The sequence below is a fragment of the Trachemys scripta genome, chromosome 2 (genome assembly GCF_013100865.1).
Source record: "Trachemys scripta elegans isolate TJP31775 chromosome 2, CAS_Tse_1.0, whole genome shotgun sequence".
Taxonomy (NCBI): Eukaryota; Metazoa; Chordata; order Testudines; family Emydidae; genus Trachemys; species Trachemys scripta.
Genome location: NC_048299.1, coordinates 31,264,679 through 31,284,896, shown reverse-complemented (window position 1 = coordinate 31,284,896; position 20,218 = coordinate 31,264,679). Strand labels below are relative to the sequence as shown.

At 41.6% G+C, this 20,218-nt stretch overlaps 1 protein-coding gene across 4 annotated transcripts in view; it reads right to left on the bottom strand.

The window, feature by feature from the left end:
• The window catches only part of MPP7 (membrane palmitoylated protein 7), a 292,487-nt gene that overhangs the window by 166,402 nt on the left and 105,867 nt on the right, over nucleotides 1-20,218 (bottom strand). For 3 of the 4 annotated variants that reach the window (XR_004644410.1, XM_034760180.1, XM_034760179.1), the window contains one exon: nucleotides 953-1,071. Coding sequence is in view for 3 of the 4 variants with exons in the window: in XM_034760180.1 (XP_034616071.1) it covers nucleotides 953-1,071 (119 nt within the window). In the remaining variant the exon portion in view is untranslated. The remainder of the gene's footprint in view (nucleotides 1-952; nucleotides 1,072-20,218) is intronic. The other variant, XM_034760181.1, reaches the window with a different exon arrangement.

The following is a 20,218-nucleotide window of genomic DNA, read 5'->3' as shown; positions in this document are numbered from 1 at the left end:
GTATTAATTCATTGTTACTATAAAGGATTTAAGAACAATGCTACCCATAGAGATTTCCTCAATTATGCTTAAAATACTATCAGAGGGACAATACACTGAGTGGTACTACAGATTGACAACTGTTACAAATTTTGCTGAATTATGAGCACTTGTGGTGTAGATTGTTACTCCTCCTCCTGATTCTGCTGAGACTTCAGAATTTTCTTTCAATTTGAGTTATCCCTATATTAGAGGTTCAAGACTTACCATACTGTAGGCATGGTACATTTCTAACAAGCTCATTGGTCTTATTTTACTGCTTTAAGCTGTATGAGCATTATTTAGATTGTTTTGCATACTTCCATGGCATGCTTTGATTTCTGGTTGTTGATCATTTTCATAGCAGGACACTTTACTGCAGTATTCTTCCAAACTTACTTTACAGTCATGCTTTAGTTCAATATATTTATATGCAAAACACAATTTCCAGTGCAGGCAAGCCAACAAACAGAACAGCTTACTAGAATTTCAGTTTACTTTGTTAAAGGAAATTATTTTAAATTAATGTGGCTACTGAACTGTTGCCACACTTGACCTCAGAAAACATATTCCTTCTAATTTTTGCTGTGAACATTTATTTATTTAAGCTAAACTCCAGGTCTTGAATGTTGACCATAAAGACATCTCAGATTTCCTGCTACTATTTAGTATTCTCTCTTTCTAAACAAGGGCAAACAACATATGTTTGCTGCATTAGTGTATACTGCCAGAACATCACTATTAAATGAAATCATCTATGTATTTTTGGTAGAATCTTATTTAACAACTTCCACCCCTGACAGAAGCAGAGTTAGTTGAAACAAAGCTGTTTTGTTTTCGCTGAGCAGCAGTTCGATCACTGGTTTCTAGATGGCACTCAAAACATTTTTCCATATGCTCTTCTCAAAGAGAATCTGACTTAAATGTGGTTTACCTTTACCAGTGAATGAAGGCTTTTTTCACCAAACATATCCCAGAGGAAGGTCAGGTCTTCCTGGCTGTCTACATGTGGCTGCAGCTGGGCTGGCAATGCAGCCAGCAGCTCATACAGACCTATAAAATGAAAATAAAACACAAAGTGTAATCTAAGGGTGATCTCATTAATTTCACTTAACAGTTCTGTGTAATTGGCTGCCTGCAGCATGTCATTTTAACTGGATAGGGAGTCTGGAGTATCCAGCAAAACCTAAACTTAAAGAATCAAAGGGAACATTTTTTAAAATTACTAGGAAGCAGATATTACCACTGTACTTTTTACCTTGTCACAGTGTCAAGCTTTTATATCCATATATATTTACATAAGACTATACAGAAAATTCATAAAGATTTTTGAAGGAGGACAAATCCTGAAAAAAAAATACATTCTTGTGCTTAATCGTTATTCCATTACCCTTGATGTTAGCCAAAGAGTGAAATGAGTCATGAATAGGAAAAACTTCCTTAAAAGAACAGAAACTGGAAAGGGTGGTCCATTAAAAAGAGTTCATGGTTTCTCTAAATATTTCTTGCTAATATATTGTTTAATACATTTTTTATCCTGCTTCCAGCAGAGATTTACAGCAAGACAAAAGAAACTGCATTGTTAGTTATGGAGTAGCCAGATCTTTAGTATACCAACACATGCGTTCATAAGCTACATTTTTAAGTTTTTAGGTATGCAACATTTATCCAAGATTCTCTAAAAGTGTTAAAGTAACTGCTGCTCCCAGTGGCACACCTCTCTAACAGTCTCCCAGGGGCAGACAGTAGCGCAGTGTTCCACAGTAGCATACAGCATAAACTATCCATCATGCACACAGACCATCAAGCTGCTGTCCAAGAAATGTAGCAACAGTGCTTGCAGCAGCGCTCTTTAGGGAGGTAACCTGGCATGAGTTGATATCAATTCATAGCACATGCTTAATTTTCCAGTGGGATTACTTGGGGTAAAAAGGACAAAATGCCTTTTTCTCCTGTCTGCTGTCTACAAAAACACCAATAACCTCCTGGGATTCACTATACATGATCCTGGTATTATTTTTAGGCTGAGTAAGTGCTGCTGTTCCTCACAAGGACAGCTTTAAAAGGTATTTAACTAGTAAAGCACATTATGGTAAATTATAGGTTGCCTATCACTATTATGCCTATTATCTCCCAAAAACATAAGATTTAAATATTTTATTAATCTGCATTGTTTCACAATCTTTTAAGGCATCATTTGTCCCTTCTAAAATTAAATATAGCACCTTTGGGATCTGATTATTTAACATTTCTCTCTCTTTTTGTTGGCTTTGAGTACCGTATTGTGGAAAAAATGTTCCTTCCAGTTACATTCTTTTCTGTGGTCCAAATGTTTTTGGTGGTTGACATTCATTTCTCTCAAAATCTTGCTTTTATTTAAATCTGTTCTTGTTTATGCTTCAGAAATACTATAAAAAGAGGATATAACTCAAACCACTACAATTTTGCACGGATATAAAAAATACAGAGCCTTAGCCAACTACAGCCTAGTAGTTGTACTAACACCCTAAGATCACAAGTTCAAAATAGGACGCTTGGCTCTTAGTCTCTGGATTAATAGAAATTAGGCACCTGGTGTAAATGGATATGTGCAGCACTGTGTGGTTTAAACATAAACTTGGCTGTTATTTAAGCATATTCACAAAAGTTTGATAGGGAGTCACAGTAGTTATCAGCTGCACAAAGTTACATTCATCATTCTGACTAGGGAAACAAGTGCTTGATAAAAGGAAAATTTAAAATTGGAAAAGTGAAAATTTAATTAAGCACTGACTGACTTCTTACTGAAGACTAAGATTTCCTACATACACGGATTTATAGAGTTTTGGTTTTGCACACTTAATTCTCCAGCCAATTGTGTTATTATAATAGCATGTATCCTTCACAATAAACTAAGGCTAAGTTTACACTGCACTTTCATTGCCCAAGGGCCTATTGAACAAACAAAGTTTTAACAATGAAAAGCGCTGGCGTGGACAGTGCTTTGTCGGTGGTAGGTGCTCTCCCACTGACGAATCTACCGTCCCTTCTTGGGGGTGGTTTTATTTTGTTGTCAGGAGAGCTCTCTCCTGGTGACAAAGAGCAGCTACACTGCGTGCCTTACAGTGGACAGGCTTAAGCAGCATGGCTGTGCCACTGCAATCTGCGCGGTGTAGACTTAGCCTAAGACATGGTTGTTTGAAAGTAGGAGTGGAAAATAGAAGATTTAGCCTTACACTGTGGCACAACCACCATTTAGGAACACGTCATATCTACCATTCAGAGGAAAGAAAATATTAACTTGAGCCATTTCCTCTAAGTAAAGATGCTGGTTGGAATAACCATTTTCTCTTGATTAATAGACCTGTTCCTATTTTTCCATAAAATGTGCTATAAAATACACTCGTTTCGCCCTTGTAACAGGTCACTGTACCTTGACTCTCAGACAATTAAGTTGTCAAAGAAAATTAAATTAAAGTATTCAGAAAAATAGAGATTTAAATATTTAAGTGATAATACAACAGTATAGATTTCACAAGGCAGGCACTATATACCTTCTTTGGAATAGGATATATTATTAGTGTTATGCTGTAAACTGAATTTGATGTAACCTGTTAATTTCTCTCACCCACCACAAAGAGGAAGGAAATTCCAAGTTAATGCTATATCGCTAATTTGGTATTCTGTCATTCTCACTCTGTTGTGTTTGACTTGAAAGAGGAAAAAAATTGCTTTAAGCTTCTTCATGACTGTGATGCTGTATGACTGGATCATGACCATTTATATAATTAATATTACCACTATTAGACAATTGCAACAAATCTTGAACAAAGTATATCATGTAAGGTATCAATGGAAAAGTTATGATTTGTTAAGTATGATTATCCTGTTTATATGTATGTATCATTTTTGTACCTGAAGTTATAGATATTGACTATGTGCTGGCACCCTACATATGTGCTGTATTCCTGTGGTGACACCCACCAGGTAATTTACATCCAGTCTGGTCAGCACCTTGTGAATGAGCTATTCAAACTGATGGCCCACCAAAGAATACTTAGCTCTCACAATGGGTCATAGAAGAAGCTTGTCCCTGCCTGGTGAGCCTTCCTGTGGTTGCCTTATCCAGAAAATGGGTAATGCTCCTATGAGTTATCAAAGCATGCAAGGGCATGTGACTTGCTCACATGACCCTGGACTCCCATCTCGTACCTGTAATTTTCCACAAACTAAGACTGAGAGCAGTCCCTCCAGATGGGAGAAAGTATAAAGGACCCTGGAAGCATCTCCATTTTGCCTCTTTCCTGCTCTGATCTCTGGACTTACACTAAAAGGAGCATTCCAGTCAATGGACTGAGGACCTTCCTATTGTTTGGAAGTTACCAGAGACTTTACATGTCAGCAGTTTATTGCATCATGGCGTCAAACCTGATACAAGAACTTTTCAATGAGTGTATGCATTTGATTTCCTTAACCATTTTAACTCTCTCATTCTTTTCTCTTATGAATAAACCTTTAGATATTAGATACTAAAGGACTGGCAACAAAGGGTCTATTGGGTAAGATCTGAGTTATATATTGACCTGGGTATGTTGCTGATCTTTTGAGATCAGATGAACGCTTCGATGAAATTGGTTTTCAATAACCATTCATCATCAAGTTTAGTGTCTGGGTGGTGAAACAAGGACTGGGATGCTTAAGGAGACTGCAGTTTGGACTTCTTGTTAACCAGTGTGGTGAGACAGAAGTTTACTTTTGGTTCTGGCTTGGTATATCTAATAATAAAATAACCACCAGTTTGGGATGAGTCTGCCCTATTTCTCACAATTCATCCTGAATTTGGCATCCTCAGCTGTGACCCACTGAGGCATGGTGACAATGACACAAGGAAATCATGAAGATGTTTTGGTTTTCTTTTTATAAAGGAGTTTCCTTTCTGGATTTTATATTAAAAATTCAGGTCCTGTCTATCTTGGAAGACACCATAGGGCAAAAGAACTAGTGAACTGATGACATCACAGGAACCAAGAGGCTGAAACATGGAGAAATTCTTAGACAGTTTTACACACATTTAATTTCAATGACTAAGCAACAGTTCGGAAAGATGGAGAAAGGATCGGTTAATTAAAAATTCACTCACCCCAATGTAGAGAGTGAATCAAATCGCTATTTTGTTTTTCAAATCGCTATTTTGTTTATATTGTGGTTCATCCACTATGTTTGTATTCCTTCTTGTTAGGCCAGTTGGCGCCCTTTTCGGTTAAGATGGGAAAGGTGGTGTCATGTGACCTAGGTAATCTGCCCAGTAACAAGAGGGCATAAAAGGTCTGTGCACCCAGTGCCAGGGACTGTCCAGGTTCGTGGCAGTCCAGTTTTTAGGGTGTCCTAGCCGACACTATGCGTCAACAAAAGAAGAGATTTGCTTGTTGTTCCTGTTTCCGATCCTGAGTGTGTCCGCTCCTGAATCCTTGTATCGTGTGGTCGTGTGTCTCCGGTTCCTGACATTGTTGGTGATCCTGCTGTACCCCTGGATCCATGTGTATGTTCCCTGTCCATAATAGCCTATGATCTGGTGATGTACTGACTTACCAGAATTAGTTGTATACCTACCTATTTGTATACCTAGTTGTATACTGTTTTTTTGGGGTCCCTGGCTTAAGACCAATTTGTTGAATTAACAACTGAGTGCTTTGTGTTACCCTTTTATGTGAACTGTTATTTAGTTGGGAGTCCTGTTTAATAAATTTGACTTTGTTTGTATTCTATATCCTGTTTGCTTTATGTTATTCCTGTGAATATCATCTCTGGTGACAGATATGAGACGTAGTACGAGTCTGTAGGGTGAGGGCTGGTGGCTAAATTCAGTAGCTCCCTGTTGAATACCCTTTCCGGGTTAACATATTTCTGGTGACTTCAGCAGGACTCCCATCTGGTGATTTAATCACAGGCTGGCTCTCGTGGTGATTCGGTGTAGATATCTTGTATTGATTTGTTTTATTTTCCCTTACCTTATGATCTGGTTGGTGTGTTAATAGCAGTCCACTGACCGTGTAGGTGAGTAGCTAACTGCAGGATGCTGAGTCAGCAGCTGCACTGACTCAGTGGACATTGTAGTGGCCTGTGTGCCACCAACCCTTCATTGGTGTGATTCCAGGAGAGGAATCTGACCAGTGGGTCAGAAAAAAACATGTGAAGGCAGTCGGCGTACTGTCAGTGCTTGCTGTGAGGTACCTGGTTGGTGACGTGTAAGTCCTAACCAGGCTTGAAGAAGCAGCTCAGCCCTGTTAGCCCTGTGTGGCTTTGTTCTAATTGGGTATGGACCAGTGTGCCCGGGACAGGCTGGAGCAAACGGCTCGGCACTGTTGGCTTGGCCGGATTGATCAACCAGCAGCCTGTTTGTGTGTGGACCAGTGGATCCCGAGTTCATCCCGGAGGTTATCCGGTAAGTGGTAAGCCCAATTAGGTGCCGACTTGTACGGTGGGCCTGACTCGCGGGCGGGTGGGCATCGGCTCCGATAGCTGGTGGACCCTGTTTGAGAGACAGAAGCTGACTGTGTAGCTCGGCAGCCCTGTGCGAGTATGAAAAGGCTTCACAGCACACGCCGGTCCAATTGATTGGGCCTGCACAGTGACTTAGTATAGTCAGTGGTGAGTGGTCTGTGTGCCACTAGTTTTGTGAAGAGTCTGTGGTAGGTCAGACTTCAGTCGTGAGTTGCAAGATGTACGGAGCAGATGGCTGGCAGCCAGAGAAAAATAAAAATTAATTCAATTATTGTGCAGATTCGGGAAGTTTAAAAACCCGTGGGCACCTGGGTTGTTCAAAAGGACAGAAGCATATTCCACCCTATGTCAAAAATGGGAGGAATTCTTAGTAGAATTAAGAAAGAGAGCACTGATATACGGGTTAGCTATGGTTGGCAAAAGAACTTACTAAACACTGCGGGGAACAAGATCAGAAAATTTCCCAGCTTAATCCAGGTAGACAAAAAAGAATTAGAAAAGATGGGAAATAAACTTGAGAGGTTCACCACACAGAACCTTAGTTATGTCACCCAACTCAGCAAGGTAGAGATGCAGCTGCAATAAATGAGCGCCTTCCTGTCTAAAAAGGAGATGGAGTGCTACGTACTTACCACCAAAAATGAAGAATCCCAAACAGCCATTAGGGAGCTTGTAAAGGAACTGCAAACTAATCAAAGTGAGCGGGCTAACCATGCTGTGTGTAATCACAAGCTGGAAAGGTTGCAAGAAAAATTAAAGCAGACTCCAGGGCTTCTATCAGCCATGCATCTTGATCCATTAAGGGGATGTGAGAGGGATACTGACTCTGAGTCAGAAGACTCTGAGGAAGAAGTAGCAGCAACACCGCACCAGCCTTCCACACCCTTATTAACAGGGGAAAAAATGAAGGGAGCAAGGAAGGGAAAGGGTTCCCGATGACTTCAATTACAACTACTGTAGTTAATTATGGCTCATCTAGACCAAGAGAAACAAGACATGACAAGGTTTTGGGCCCCTTGAACCGGGACTCCGCTCTTGACTGGCTACCTAAGGTTAGCTCCTTGCCCAGAATTAGCAGAGAGGATATTGCAGCACTTCTTAGGGAGTGCATGCATGGGGATGAGTACAGGGCTCTGCCAGGAAACAGCCAAGTGGCAGACATGGATAGTGTCATGCAAATGTATGAGGGAATTGTTAAATTTTATTTTCCACATTGTAATTTATTTGAAAGACTTTATTCAGAGCATCACCGGATATCAGAGCGACCTGAAAAATATCTTAACGAAAAGAAGCTGCTGTACGACCTGCTGGGGCCACTTCGTGTGACATTCCTGAGTTCAGGGAGATGTTACTACAAGGATTCTTGCCCACAAGATGACTATGGAAGTGACAGACCATAATGCTATCTCGCTGAGACACCTTGAAGAAAAGCCGATAAAGAAGTGGCCGATAAAGAAGGTGGCAGAAGTGACTGAAAACAAAAGCAAGCAATTCAGCAAAGAGAGAAAGCTCTGCAGCAATAGCAACTTCAATCAGAATGGCTACCAGCAGAAGATGAATAAGCCAAATACCAGCGGGTAGCCGTGTTAGTCTGTATCTATAAAACCAACAAGGAGTCTGGTGGCACCTTAAAGACTAACAGATTTATTTGGGCATAAGCTTTCGTGGGTAAAAACCTCACTTCTTCAGATGCATAGAGTGAAAGTTACAGATGCAGGCATTATATACTGAAAGCCAAATACCTTTCATCAAAAGGGAATGGAGAAAGGAGTGAATCTCCAGGAAGTTGCTGCTGAACAAAAGATGTTCAGAAATATGATCTGGAAAAGGCTGCTAAGGTACAAAGCCAAGGTCTACGTACTGAGGATCTATTAAAAAGGCTTGTTAGACATGAAGATGGTGAAGGAGCATCAGTCAGTGGCAAGGCGCAGCAATCAGAAAATGCACCCAATTTATTATGATGGAGCCAAGGTCCCCCTCCTTCCCCGATGGTGGCATCAACTGAGAACAATCAATGGGGAAGACCAACAATATCTGCGGTACTGAGGGGAGACTTTGGGCACTTTAAACAACAGATGCTCATAGATACCATGCCACCATTTCAATCTCAATCATTTAGCAAGTAAGCTACCTATAAAAGAAGGAAAAGTCCTTGAAGGCATCAACGGAAAGGAGAGTGATATCCTATTCCTAAAGCCAATTGAGTGCAACATTATCCGATTTACTATCAAGACAACATTTGGAGTCCAGCAGTTGGATGGCAACAGCATCCTGGGAATGGATGTGTTATCCCAAATGAAGTTAATTGTGTATCTACCAAACAGATGGTTGATACGGGATCTAGAAGGTAGTGGATGTCAGACTATACCTGCATCCCATTGTGTAGCAACACTTAAAGTGCCAGAAAAGCTAGCTATCCCAGATTGGGAGCCTGAAGTAAAGGCAGTGGCTACCAAACACCTAAAGGCTTTTGCCAACGATAAGCTGCAGTGCAGGAGGATTAATGCTGAAATAATCGTGGATCGTTCAGACCCCAAGCCATAGCATCAATATCGTTATCCGGCAGCAGCAGAAGATTTGATGGAAATCATCCAGGCATTGGTGGACCAATGTGTGTTAGTCGAGACAGAAAGCATCTGTAACTCATCTATATGACCAGTCTTAAATGCCGATCAAAGAACTTGGCGACTCACCGTAGACTACCGGGAACTTAACAAGGTCACACCCCGTCTGACCCCAGTAGTGGTGAAATTTAACAAGATTATGGCCACAATAACATCAGGAGCCAGGTGGTTCTCAGTACTTGACTTATCAAAGGCCTTCTTCTTGATCCCGCTGCACAGGTCGGCCTGGCATACATTTGCGTTCACTCTCAAGAACTGGCAATACACATTTTGCCGTGTCCCCCAAGGATTCCATAATGCACCCTCCATTTGCCATCAATACGTATCTAAAATGTGGGACTCTATTGGTGAGAGGGACAAAGTATTCAGCTACGTAGATGATATACTTTTTGCAACCCTCACTAAGGAGGAAAACTTGAAAGTGCTTGACATGGTACTGGAAAAAAATCAAGAATACAGGATTTGTAATTAACCCAGCTAAGGCTCAGCTAGTGCGCCAGACAGTAACATACCTGGGCATTGAGCTGGGAGTGGATGGAAGAAATCCAGACGCCCACAAGATTGAACTTAAAAGCAAGCTTCCAGCACCCCAGGATATATCTGCTTTATGTTCCTTCTTAGGATTAACAGAATTCTCATGGGAATTCATGGAAGGGTATACAGAGATAGCACTTCCTTTATATCAGCTGTTAAAAAAAAGGATAAGAGTGGACATGGAAAGAGGAGCAGAAGGAGGCTTTTGTCAAATTTAAGCAAGCCCTCATGAAGGCTCCTGCACTTGTATACCCTAGACCAGACATTCCATATCAGCTGCAGTTGGCCACAACAGATAAGGGCCTAGGTGCTGTCCTACTTCAGGATACTGGTAATGGTCCAAAGGTACTGAGCAATGTGGAACAACAATATTCTGCATGTGAAAAGGGGGTGTTAGCCCTCACGTGGGCCTTTGGCCATTGGGAATACATGATCGGTATGTCCCCAGTAATCCTCAAGAGAATACATACTCCCATCAAGTATGTTCTTTGAGAACGCATTAATGAAGGGAGGGTCTCCAACCCAAGCTTAGCAGGGTAGACCCTTAGGCTGGTCAACCGGAATGTGAAGGTTAATAAAACATCTCAACTATCTGTTGCACCTTATGCTCTTCTAATACAAGGGGAGGAGCATGAATGCCCTCTGCCCCTGGACACCGTCAAACAAGTCAAATCATTCTTCAAGATGGGCATTGCTTACCAAGAGGCCAAAGAGAAAAACTTTTAACATCTGGGTAGTAGATGGAAGTTGTTTCTACAAAGTTGGCAAGCCGCAGTCTGGATATGCTACCCTTCAGATTAGTTCACAGACCATCGTGCAAGGTACCGTTTTACCTTTCTCGGCCCAGGTAGCACAAGTCATTGCAATGTTGGCTGTCTTGAATGCCACAGATCCAAAGAGTAACCTTTTTGTGTGGCCAGAGTCAGACTGGGTGGTAAGAGCATTGACAGAATGGATGCCAGTGTGGATCCAACAATCCATGACACACTCAGATGGGAAGGCTATGCAAAATATCTCTTGCATGCCTGGAATCTTGCCACCTCCAGGGAAGGTAATACCTATCTCTGCAAAGTAAAGGCACACAGAAAGGATCAGGCAGAGATCTCAAAGCTTACTAACAGAGTCGACGAGCTTGCAAAACAAGCTTACTTAATGGGAGACAAATACCTGTGGACAAGGTCAGATGAAAAGGCCTACAGGGTGCAGGCTAAAGATTCCAAGACCATGAGCCAAAGCTGGACATCATGGACTTGCAGAAAGATGATAAGGAAATACAGGACCTCTTGCTGAAGGAGGAATGTAGAGGTACAACATCTTCAAGAATAAAAACGGTATTATCATGGCCCTAAGAAAAGGCTTTTTGAAAGTCTGCCCTGAGGTTGGCACTCACGGTCATGAGCCACTCTAGACAGCATGACAGGCAAAAGCTACGAAGTGGGGGAGAAAAGCAGGGAGGGGGCACACAGGAAAATACAAAGGAACAGAATGGACATAAATACAGTTTTAAAAATCCCTTTCAGGTCACATTTAAGAGATCAGTGTGTGTGTATGATGCGTACAGTGCTATGAATATGTAAGTTAAGATTATGATTAAGTCGTTTCAAGCTTAACTCAGAATTTCTCTATAATTAATATGTTACACCATTCTTTAAACACACTTTGTTGGTATGTTAATATACTATTTTTATTGCAATGGGGGTTTAAGATTAAGATGCGACTTAAAGAATACAACAATTACAAATTGTATAGATGGCAAGTGACTACTAAAAAAACATCAAAAGTTCACGTAACTGCATTGTTCAGACTTGACAAATTAGGAAGGGGCTATTTTTAAAAGTTTCTTGTTGCTACACTCGGGTCATGATTTAGGTATCTGGCCTTTTCAACATATTATGTTATATAAAGAAATGTATCTTTCATGATTGACCATTACAGCTCTAGCTAGAATTTCTGAATTGTATCAATTTGGATGCCATACATATTTAGTATCTGCAGGTTAACATCCTTAGTAGACCATTATTGGAAAAAAGTTATGACATATACAGAACAATTTGTTTCTAATATTTAAAGATGCTGTCACATCTGACAATTCTAAAACAATTTATTACAAACACATTTTTGTCCCATTGATACTGGATTGCAATGGTTGGGGGAGGAGATAATCAAATAGCTTGTGAAACCCTTCCCTTTCTCAAGTTTTGGTAGAATACTAGAGGATTGTCTAATAGTCTCAAAAGGCTGGTCATTCAGGAAGAGATAAGCATGTATGCTACTTGCTATAATACAAACAGTATGAACACTGTATTTTATTTACAGATGAAGTACCACATCTAGGTGCAAAACAGGCAGAAAACACAGACCAAACAAAGCACAATCATATAATTTGATTGCTTACATTAGGGCAGCCCCAAGCTTTTATATAAACAGTAGGGCTGTAGATTAATTGCAGTTAACTCACATGATTAACTCAAAAAAATTAATTGCGATTAATCACACTGTTAAACAATAGAATACCAATTGAAATTTAGTAAATATTTTTGGATATTTTTCTACATTTTCAAACATATTGATTTCTAGTACAACACAGAACACTAAGTGTACAGTGCTCACTTTATTATTTTTTATTACAAATATCTGCACTGTAAAAATGGTAAACAAAAGAAATAGCATTTTTCAATTCACATCATACAAGTACCATAGTGAAATCTCTATCGTGAAAGTGTAACTTACAGATGTAGTTTTTTTGGTTACATTACTGCACTCAAAAATAAAACAATTTAAAACTTTAGAGCCTACAGGTTCACTCAGTCCTACTTCTTGTTCAGCCAATCGCTACGACAAACAAGTTTGTTTACATTTATGGGAGATACTGCTCTCTGCTTCTTATTTACAATGTCACCTGAAAGTGAGAACAGGCATTCGCATGGCAATTCTGTAGCTATCGTTGCAAGGTATTTACGTGCCAGATATGCTAAACATTTGTATGCTCCTTTGTGCTTTGGCCACCATTCCAGAGGACATGCTTCCATGCTGATGACGTGCATTAAAAAAATAATGCGTTAATTAAATTTGTGACTGAACTCCTTGGGGGAGAATTGTATGTCTCCTGTTCTGTTTTACCTGCATTCTGCCATACATTTCTTATTATAGCAGTCTCGGATGATGACCCAGCACATATTCGTTTTAAGAACACTTTCACAGCAGCTTTGACAAAACGCAAAGGTGCCAATGTGAGATTTTTAAAAATAGCTATGGCACTCGACCCAAGGTTTAAGAAACTGAAGTGCTATCCAAAATCTGAGAGGAACGAGGTGTAGAGCATGCTTTCAGAAATCTTAAAAGAGCAACACTCTGATGTGGAAACTACAGAACCCGAAACACCAAAAAAGAAAATCAGATGCTGGTGGCATCTGACTCAGATGATGAAAATGAACACCCGTCAGTCCGCACTGCTTTGGATTGTTATTGGTAGAACCCGAAATCAGAATGGGTGCATGTCCTCTGGAATGGTGGTTGAAGCATGAAGGGACATATGAATCTTTAGCGCATCTGGCATATAAATTTCTTGCCATGCCAACTACAACAGTGCTATATGAATGCCTGTTCTTACTTTCAGGTGACATTGTAAACAAGAAGCTGGCAGCATTATCTCCTGTAAATTGTAACCAAACTTGTTTGTCTGAGCGATTGGCTGAAGTAAGACTGAGTGGACTTGTAGGCACGAAAGTTTTACATTGTTTTATTTTAATTCTAATTTGTAAGTTCAACTTTCATGATAAAGAGATTGCACTACAATACCTGTATTAGGTGAATTGAAAAATACTATTTATTTTGTTTTTTTACAGTGCAAATATTTGTAATAAAAAAATAAATATAAAGTGAGCACTGTACACTTTGTATTCTGTGTTATAGTTGAAATCAATATACTTGAAAATGTAGAAAACGGCCAAAAATGTTTAAATAAATGGTATTCTATTATTGTTTAACATCGCACAATTAATTGTGATTAATTTTTTTAATCGTACCATTAATTGCAATTAATTTTTTTAATCGCTTGACAGCCCTAATAAAAAGATTTCGATATTAGAAATTAAGTGGTCAGCTGCTTGAACAAGATTCCTATTTTTTAATATGTGGTTCTCAACTCTACTTCCACACCAACAAACAAAAAAAGGTTTTTTTACGCTGTCTCTCCAAAGCTGAACTTTCAAAGTCCAGGTCACCTAATTCAGTCATTTCCTCTCTTCAAACTGAACTGTGGGCTAGAAAAAGATGACAAATTAATAGTCTTAGAGACAGATTCAATTCTGTCTAGGTTCTCATACTACTCCAAAAGCCACGGTATCTGAACAATTTCCAGAAGTGCATTAAACAATACAGTTAGCATGTGCCCTATGCACTTTTTTCCTCCTGCCTCCCAAGGGAGAAATTATGCATGTATATGGAGCTGTTGTTTTTATTACGTATGATGTGCTATTTGGTTTTCCTGCATAGTGAAAAGAAGGTGAAAGGTGTATGCCTTGCACTTGATATTATTAGTGAATGTTCTAGGTGTACTCTGCTGATCAAGAGAATGCATAGTGTAGCAATAGGCAGCAGCTGCACAAACTTCCCCACATTGCCAAGGCAATGCCCCTCTACCAAGTTCTAAAGAGACTTCCTCTGGGATAAACTTAAGTTTATCATGCCTATTCAAATCCTGAGCTAACACTGCCAAAAACAGTGTCTATAGTTGCCAGATGTGAAAGGATAAGAGACTGCCAAATAATTTCACTTGGGTCACCAAACTGCCATTAGATGGTAATGGCTTCAGGTCACTACAAGCCTGTGGGTCCGATGTGAACTGGTGTCCTAGATGTGTAACGCTTTATAGGCTTGATCCAAAGTCTGTTGAAGTCAATGAAAAGACTGTCATTAACTATATAGGTCCTATATCTCATTGCCAATCCTCTGAGCCATCTACAAGTTTAAATTTTTTTTTAAATTAACCCTTCAACATTCTAGCCATTAAAACAGTACTGTATTCCACATATGATATCAACATTCTAGAAGCAAAGTAAGAGAAAGTTACTCACACACTGTGCAGTAACTGAGGTTCTTGGAGATGGTTGTCCATGTAGATACTTCACTTGAGGTGAATCTGCATCCCTGTGTCTGCTATTGAGGAATTTCAGTAGCAGTCCCTGTTTGCGACATACATACGCTGTCCTCGTCTCCCACCGCCTCTGGCAGTTACGTAGCACTGCGTGACCAAACCCCCCTTGGTTCCTTCTCTACCATAGAGTCCCTAGCAGGAAACTACAAAGTAGAGGGGCTGGGGGAAAGTAGTGGAGCACCCACAAAGACAACCATCTCAAAGAACCTCAGTTACTGCACATGGTGAGTAATTTTCTCTTCTTCTGCGAGCAGTATCTCTTTAGGTGCTTCACTTTAGGTGACTGTAGAGCAGTGCCCCTTGTTGCACAGAAGGGGCTTCGGAGTTGCAGTCGTGACAGATGATAAAACCATAAGTCTAAGCTTAGCATTTGATGTAGAGTCCTGCTCTCTTGCGTAGTGTTCTGTGAACATGTGGGCGGACACCCAGGTTGCTGCTTTGCAGATGTTCACAATAGGTGCATTGTTGAGGAAGGTTATTGATGTAAAAAGCAATCTGTTGGAGTGTGAGCCAGTCCCCAGTGGGGGTTGTAGTTGATGCTGGCAGTAGCAAAGGTCAATGCACCCAGAGATCCATTTTAAGAGTCTTTCTTTGGATATGGCTTCTCCTTTAGATCTTTCTGTGATGGAGAGAAATAAGTTTAGCAACTTTCTGAACAATTTAGTCCTGTCAATGTAAAATGCTAGCACCCTTCTAATGTCCAGGGTGTGAAACATCGCTTCTCATCTGTTCTTATAAGGTTTTGGAAAGAATGATGGGAGATGGATGGGCTGGTTCAAGTGAAATGAGGAAGCTATTTTAGGTAAAAATTTTGGATGTGGTCTTAGAGTAACCTTGGTTTTGAAAAATATTATGTATGTGGGGTGCGCGATGAGAGCCCCAAGTTTTCCTACTCATCATGCAGATGTGATAGTGATGAGAAAGGCCACCTTCATTGAGAGATGGAGACGTGAACACGCCACTAAGGGTTCAAACGAGGACCCAGTAAGGCATCATAGCACTAGATTAAGGTCCCATGGTGGAATAGGGCTTTGTATTTCAGGGTAAAGGCTATATATACCTTAGAGAAATCATTTAGTGGGTGGGCAAAGACTGAGACCTCGTCAACTTTGTAATGGAAAGCCATGATTGCCGTAAGGTGTACTCTGATCAAGCTCATTGAGACTCGATTTCTTAAGTTCTAGAAGATAATTTAATATCATTGGTAAAGGAGAGGTAGTCACCACTGTTTGTCTATTCTGGCACTATATGTGGAATCGCTTCGTTTTTGTGCAGGTAAGTAAATCGTGCAGTAGACCTTCTGCCGTTTAATAGGATGGCCCTTACCTCCTCTGAACAGGTCATTTCATTGCCTTCACGTGGAGTATTGCCAAGTTTGGGTGGAAAACCTGGCCTGCATTCTGAGATAGGAGATATGGAAGGAGAAGAGTGTGTAGTAGGCACACCATCATTTTCAACACGTAAGGGAAACATGTTTGTCTAGGCTACATGGGGGCTATCTAGATGACTGGATTTGTCAGTCTTTATCTTGTATATCCTGCTCTTGAGCAAAAGTGTGGGCACTTGGCATTCTGGGTTGTCGCAAAGAGGGCTATAGTTGGGAACCCCCAGCGTTTGAATATACTTTGTAGTACCCGGATGTTTACTTCCTACTTGTGGTCCTGAGAAAATGCTCTGCTCAACGCATCCATAGTGGTGTTTTGGCATTCTGGTAGATAGGAGGCTAATATATTGATGCTGTGGCAGATGCACTAGTTCCATAATCACATCGCTTCTGTGCATAAGGAGTGTGACCATGCCCCGCTTGTCGGTTTGTATAAAACATACAAGCAATGTTGTTCGTCAACACCTTTATGGTCTTGCCCCTGATCATGGGCAGGAAGTGTGAGCATGCATTGCAGACTGCTCATAGTTCCAGTAGGTTTATGTGCAGTGTTGATTCCAAGGGGGACCACCTGCCCTGGATTGTGTGTTGGTGCAAGTGTACCCCCAACCTAGCAGAGAAGCACCCACTGAGAGTATCATTGATAGAGGAGTCTGTGCAAAGGTGCCTCCTATGCAAATATTGTGTGGTTGAGCCCAACAGTGCAGAGAGTTTTTCACTTTGACTGGCATTGTAAGGCACTTGTTTATACTGTGTCTGTGGAATATATACTGTCCTGAGCCAGCCTTGAAGGCAGCACGTGTAACCTGGCATGCTTCACAATAAATGTCATTGCTGGCATATGGCCTAATAGATGGAGGCAGGTCTTGGCCAATGAATGTGGACTGGTTTGTGTTGTAGTGATCAGATTGACTAGAGTGACAAACCCATGTGGTGGCAGAGAGGCTGTGGCCTTCAATAAATCAAGGTAAGCCACAATGAATTTTAGTTTCTGTACAAGCATGAGCGTTGATTTTTGCTCATTTATTTGCAGGCCCAGCTCTGTGAAGAGAACTATTGTCTTTCAGATAGCTCCTAAGGCCTTTTCTCATGTGGAGGCTTTTAGTAAGCAATCATCCAGATAGGAGAATATTATGACCCCTTGTCTGTGGAGGTGAGTTGCCACCACCGAGAGAACTTCGGAGAACACCATGGAGCCGTACACAGGCTGAAAGGGAGTACTTTGTATTGGCAATGATTTTGTCCCAGAACAAATCTGAAGGAGCTCCTATGTGACGGGTGTATTGCAATGTGAAAATATGCATACTGGAGGTTGAGGGCTGAGAACCAGTCCCTTTGTTCTAGTGCTGGAATTATCGTTGCTAGAGTGACCATACAGAATCAGTGGGTTTTCACAAATTTGTTGAGTTTCCTTAGGTTCGGAATGGGTCCCTATCCTCTGGTTATTGTCTGGGTTAAGAAATAATGGGAGTAGAAGCCCTTCCCTCTGTGTTGTGTTCGTACTGGCTTTACAATACCCAGGTGCAGAAGATGGTTTACTTCCTGTTGCAGTAGGTGCTTGTGAGAAGGGTCCCTGAAGAGGAATGGGGACGGGGTGTTAGTAAGGGGATAGAGGTAAATTGGATTGAATAGCCAGTCTCAATAATTTTTAGTACCCATTAGTCTGACGTGATGGTCTGCAATGCTGGGTGGAATGGAGACAGATGGTCTCCAAAAGGATGTATGGTTGTGGATGGTTCCAGCACTTGAGAATTTGTATTGCATCTTGGGGCCTAGATCAAACCCTCAAAACTTTTGCTTAGAAGAGGGTTGCTGGGATATTGATGGCTGAGATTGGAGGGGTCTCAGTCTTGTGGGTCTCTATGTTTTTTGAGGGTCATATTGCCTCTGTAGTTGTGTGTATGGCACAGATCTTGTTCTTTGCACAGAGTAGTATTTCTTCTGCTTCTTTCTTTGTGTAGGCACGTAGATGCCTAAGGATCGAAGAGTCAACCTTGAGTCTTTTAGTGTGTGGAGCGACTCATATGTCTTAGGTTTTGCCTACACTACCATCTATGTTGACAAAACGTATCTCTCTCAGGGGAGTGAATATTTCACCCCTCTGAGTGACATAAGCGCTAGTGTGCACAGTGCTATGTCGACAATAGAGCTTCTCCCACTGACATAGCTTATGCCGCTCACAGGGGTAGTTTTTTTATGCCGACAGGAGAGCTCTCTCCCATCGGCACAGAGTGCCTTCAGCACACGTGTTGCAGAGGCGCAGCTATACTGGTGCCACCATAGCACTGTAAGTGTAGACATGGCCTTAGCTGTGAATGGCTACAGTCCCTCGAACGAGAGATCCTCAATGGTGGATTGTACCTCTTTGGGAAATCCAGAGAGGTGGGGCCAGGAAGCTTGGTGCATGACTAGGGCCACGGCGATGGAGTATGCCGCTATGTCCAGTCAGGCTTGTAAGACAGTTCGAGCTAGAAGGTGACCCTCCAAGATGACTGCTTTAAATTGCTCTTTTTTGTCCCCAGGGAGGTGATCAATAAATTCAGACATCTTTGAATACTTGGAGTGGTTGTATTTGGCCATTAATGCCTCATAATTGAACATCCTGAACAGTAAGGTTGCTGCTGAGCAGGCCTTGCTCCCAAAGAGGTCTAGTCGTTTCCAGTCCCTATCATATGGAGTGGATCTAGAGTGATGTTGTCTGCCCCATTCATGCACAGCCTCTACTACCAGAGAGTTTGGTGTGGGATGTGAAAACAGAAATTCCATTCCCTTGGAAGGGACATAATATTTTTTGTCCGCTCTTTTACAACTGTTGCTGGGGTCTGCCAGATGATCTTGGCTGGGGCCAGGAGCTTCTCATTTATTGGGAGAGCAATCTTGGATGAAGTTGATGTTTGTAGGATGTCCAACAACTTATGTTGGGATTCGGCAATGTCTTCCAGTGGTATCTCTAGTGAGTGTGCAATCCTCTTAAACAACTCTGGGAATTGTTTAAAATCATCACCCATCATGGGTGGTGGGAACATGATGGCTTTGTCTAGAGAGGAGGATGAAAAATTGGCAGCTAGGGTGACTTCCTGATCAGAAGTCTCTTCCAGTCCTTCGAGTGGCTCTTCCGTGCTTCAGAGGGTACGGGTACTGAGTGTGGTGGGGAATGTCTTGTTCTGTCCCTGTGGATACTAAGAAGCTTAGAATAGTGTTGACGGTATGCCACCCATGGGTCCCAGTAGGGCCACTGATGTGGGAATGGCATTGCTGACAGCATCCATGGATGTGTGTACCACCCATATCTTTCAGGTCTGGAGTGGTGTTCAGGTTGTTCTAGTGGACCTGGTCTGATGACTGTCTGAATGGGCAAGGAGTGACGTGAAAAGTAGATCTCCCCTTCCTAATCCTCCTCCTCATTACTGGTGAAAGGAAAAGCTGATTTACATAGTGGTGTAAGTTGGTAAGATAATGAGCATGCTGGAGTAACACTGGTGCCAAGGAGGAGAGATTCTGGTGCTGAAGAGACTAGGAGAAATTTTTGTGTTACTGAAAGCATCTTGGTACCAAGGAGGGTTTTGCTGGTGGTGCCGATGAAATTTCAGCAGTTGTTGGTACCAAGGACTGTGCACTATGAGTCAGGTGTCCATATGTCCCGATTTTATAGGGACAGTCCCGATATTTGGGGCTTTTTTTTAATATAGGTTCCTATTACCCCCACCCCCATCCTGATTTTTCACACTTGCTGTCTGGTCACCCTAGCTAGGAGCCATGGCGGCAGAAGGTGATGCCATAGACTGCAGCACTGCTGGTCCCACATGTTTGAATGGCTCCAGCAGTACCAAGGAAGGGATGGCAAGTTTCCCTTTGCTGCTTCTCTCTGAGCCTGCCCGCTTAGGGTCTTTGGCTTGCATGGTACCTTTGGCACCTGAGGGTCCCGCCGCCTCAGACGTAATCGGCCTCAGTGTGGTCGGTACCATAGCATCTGAGAGGTCAGGGATCACCTCTTTTAGGCCTCAGGAAGGGGAGGTCGTAGCA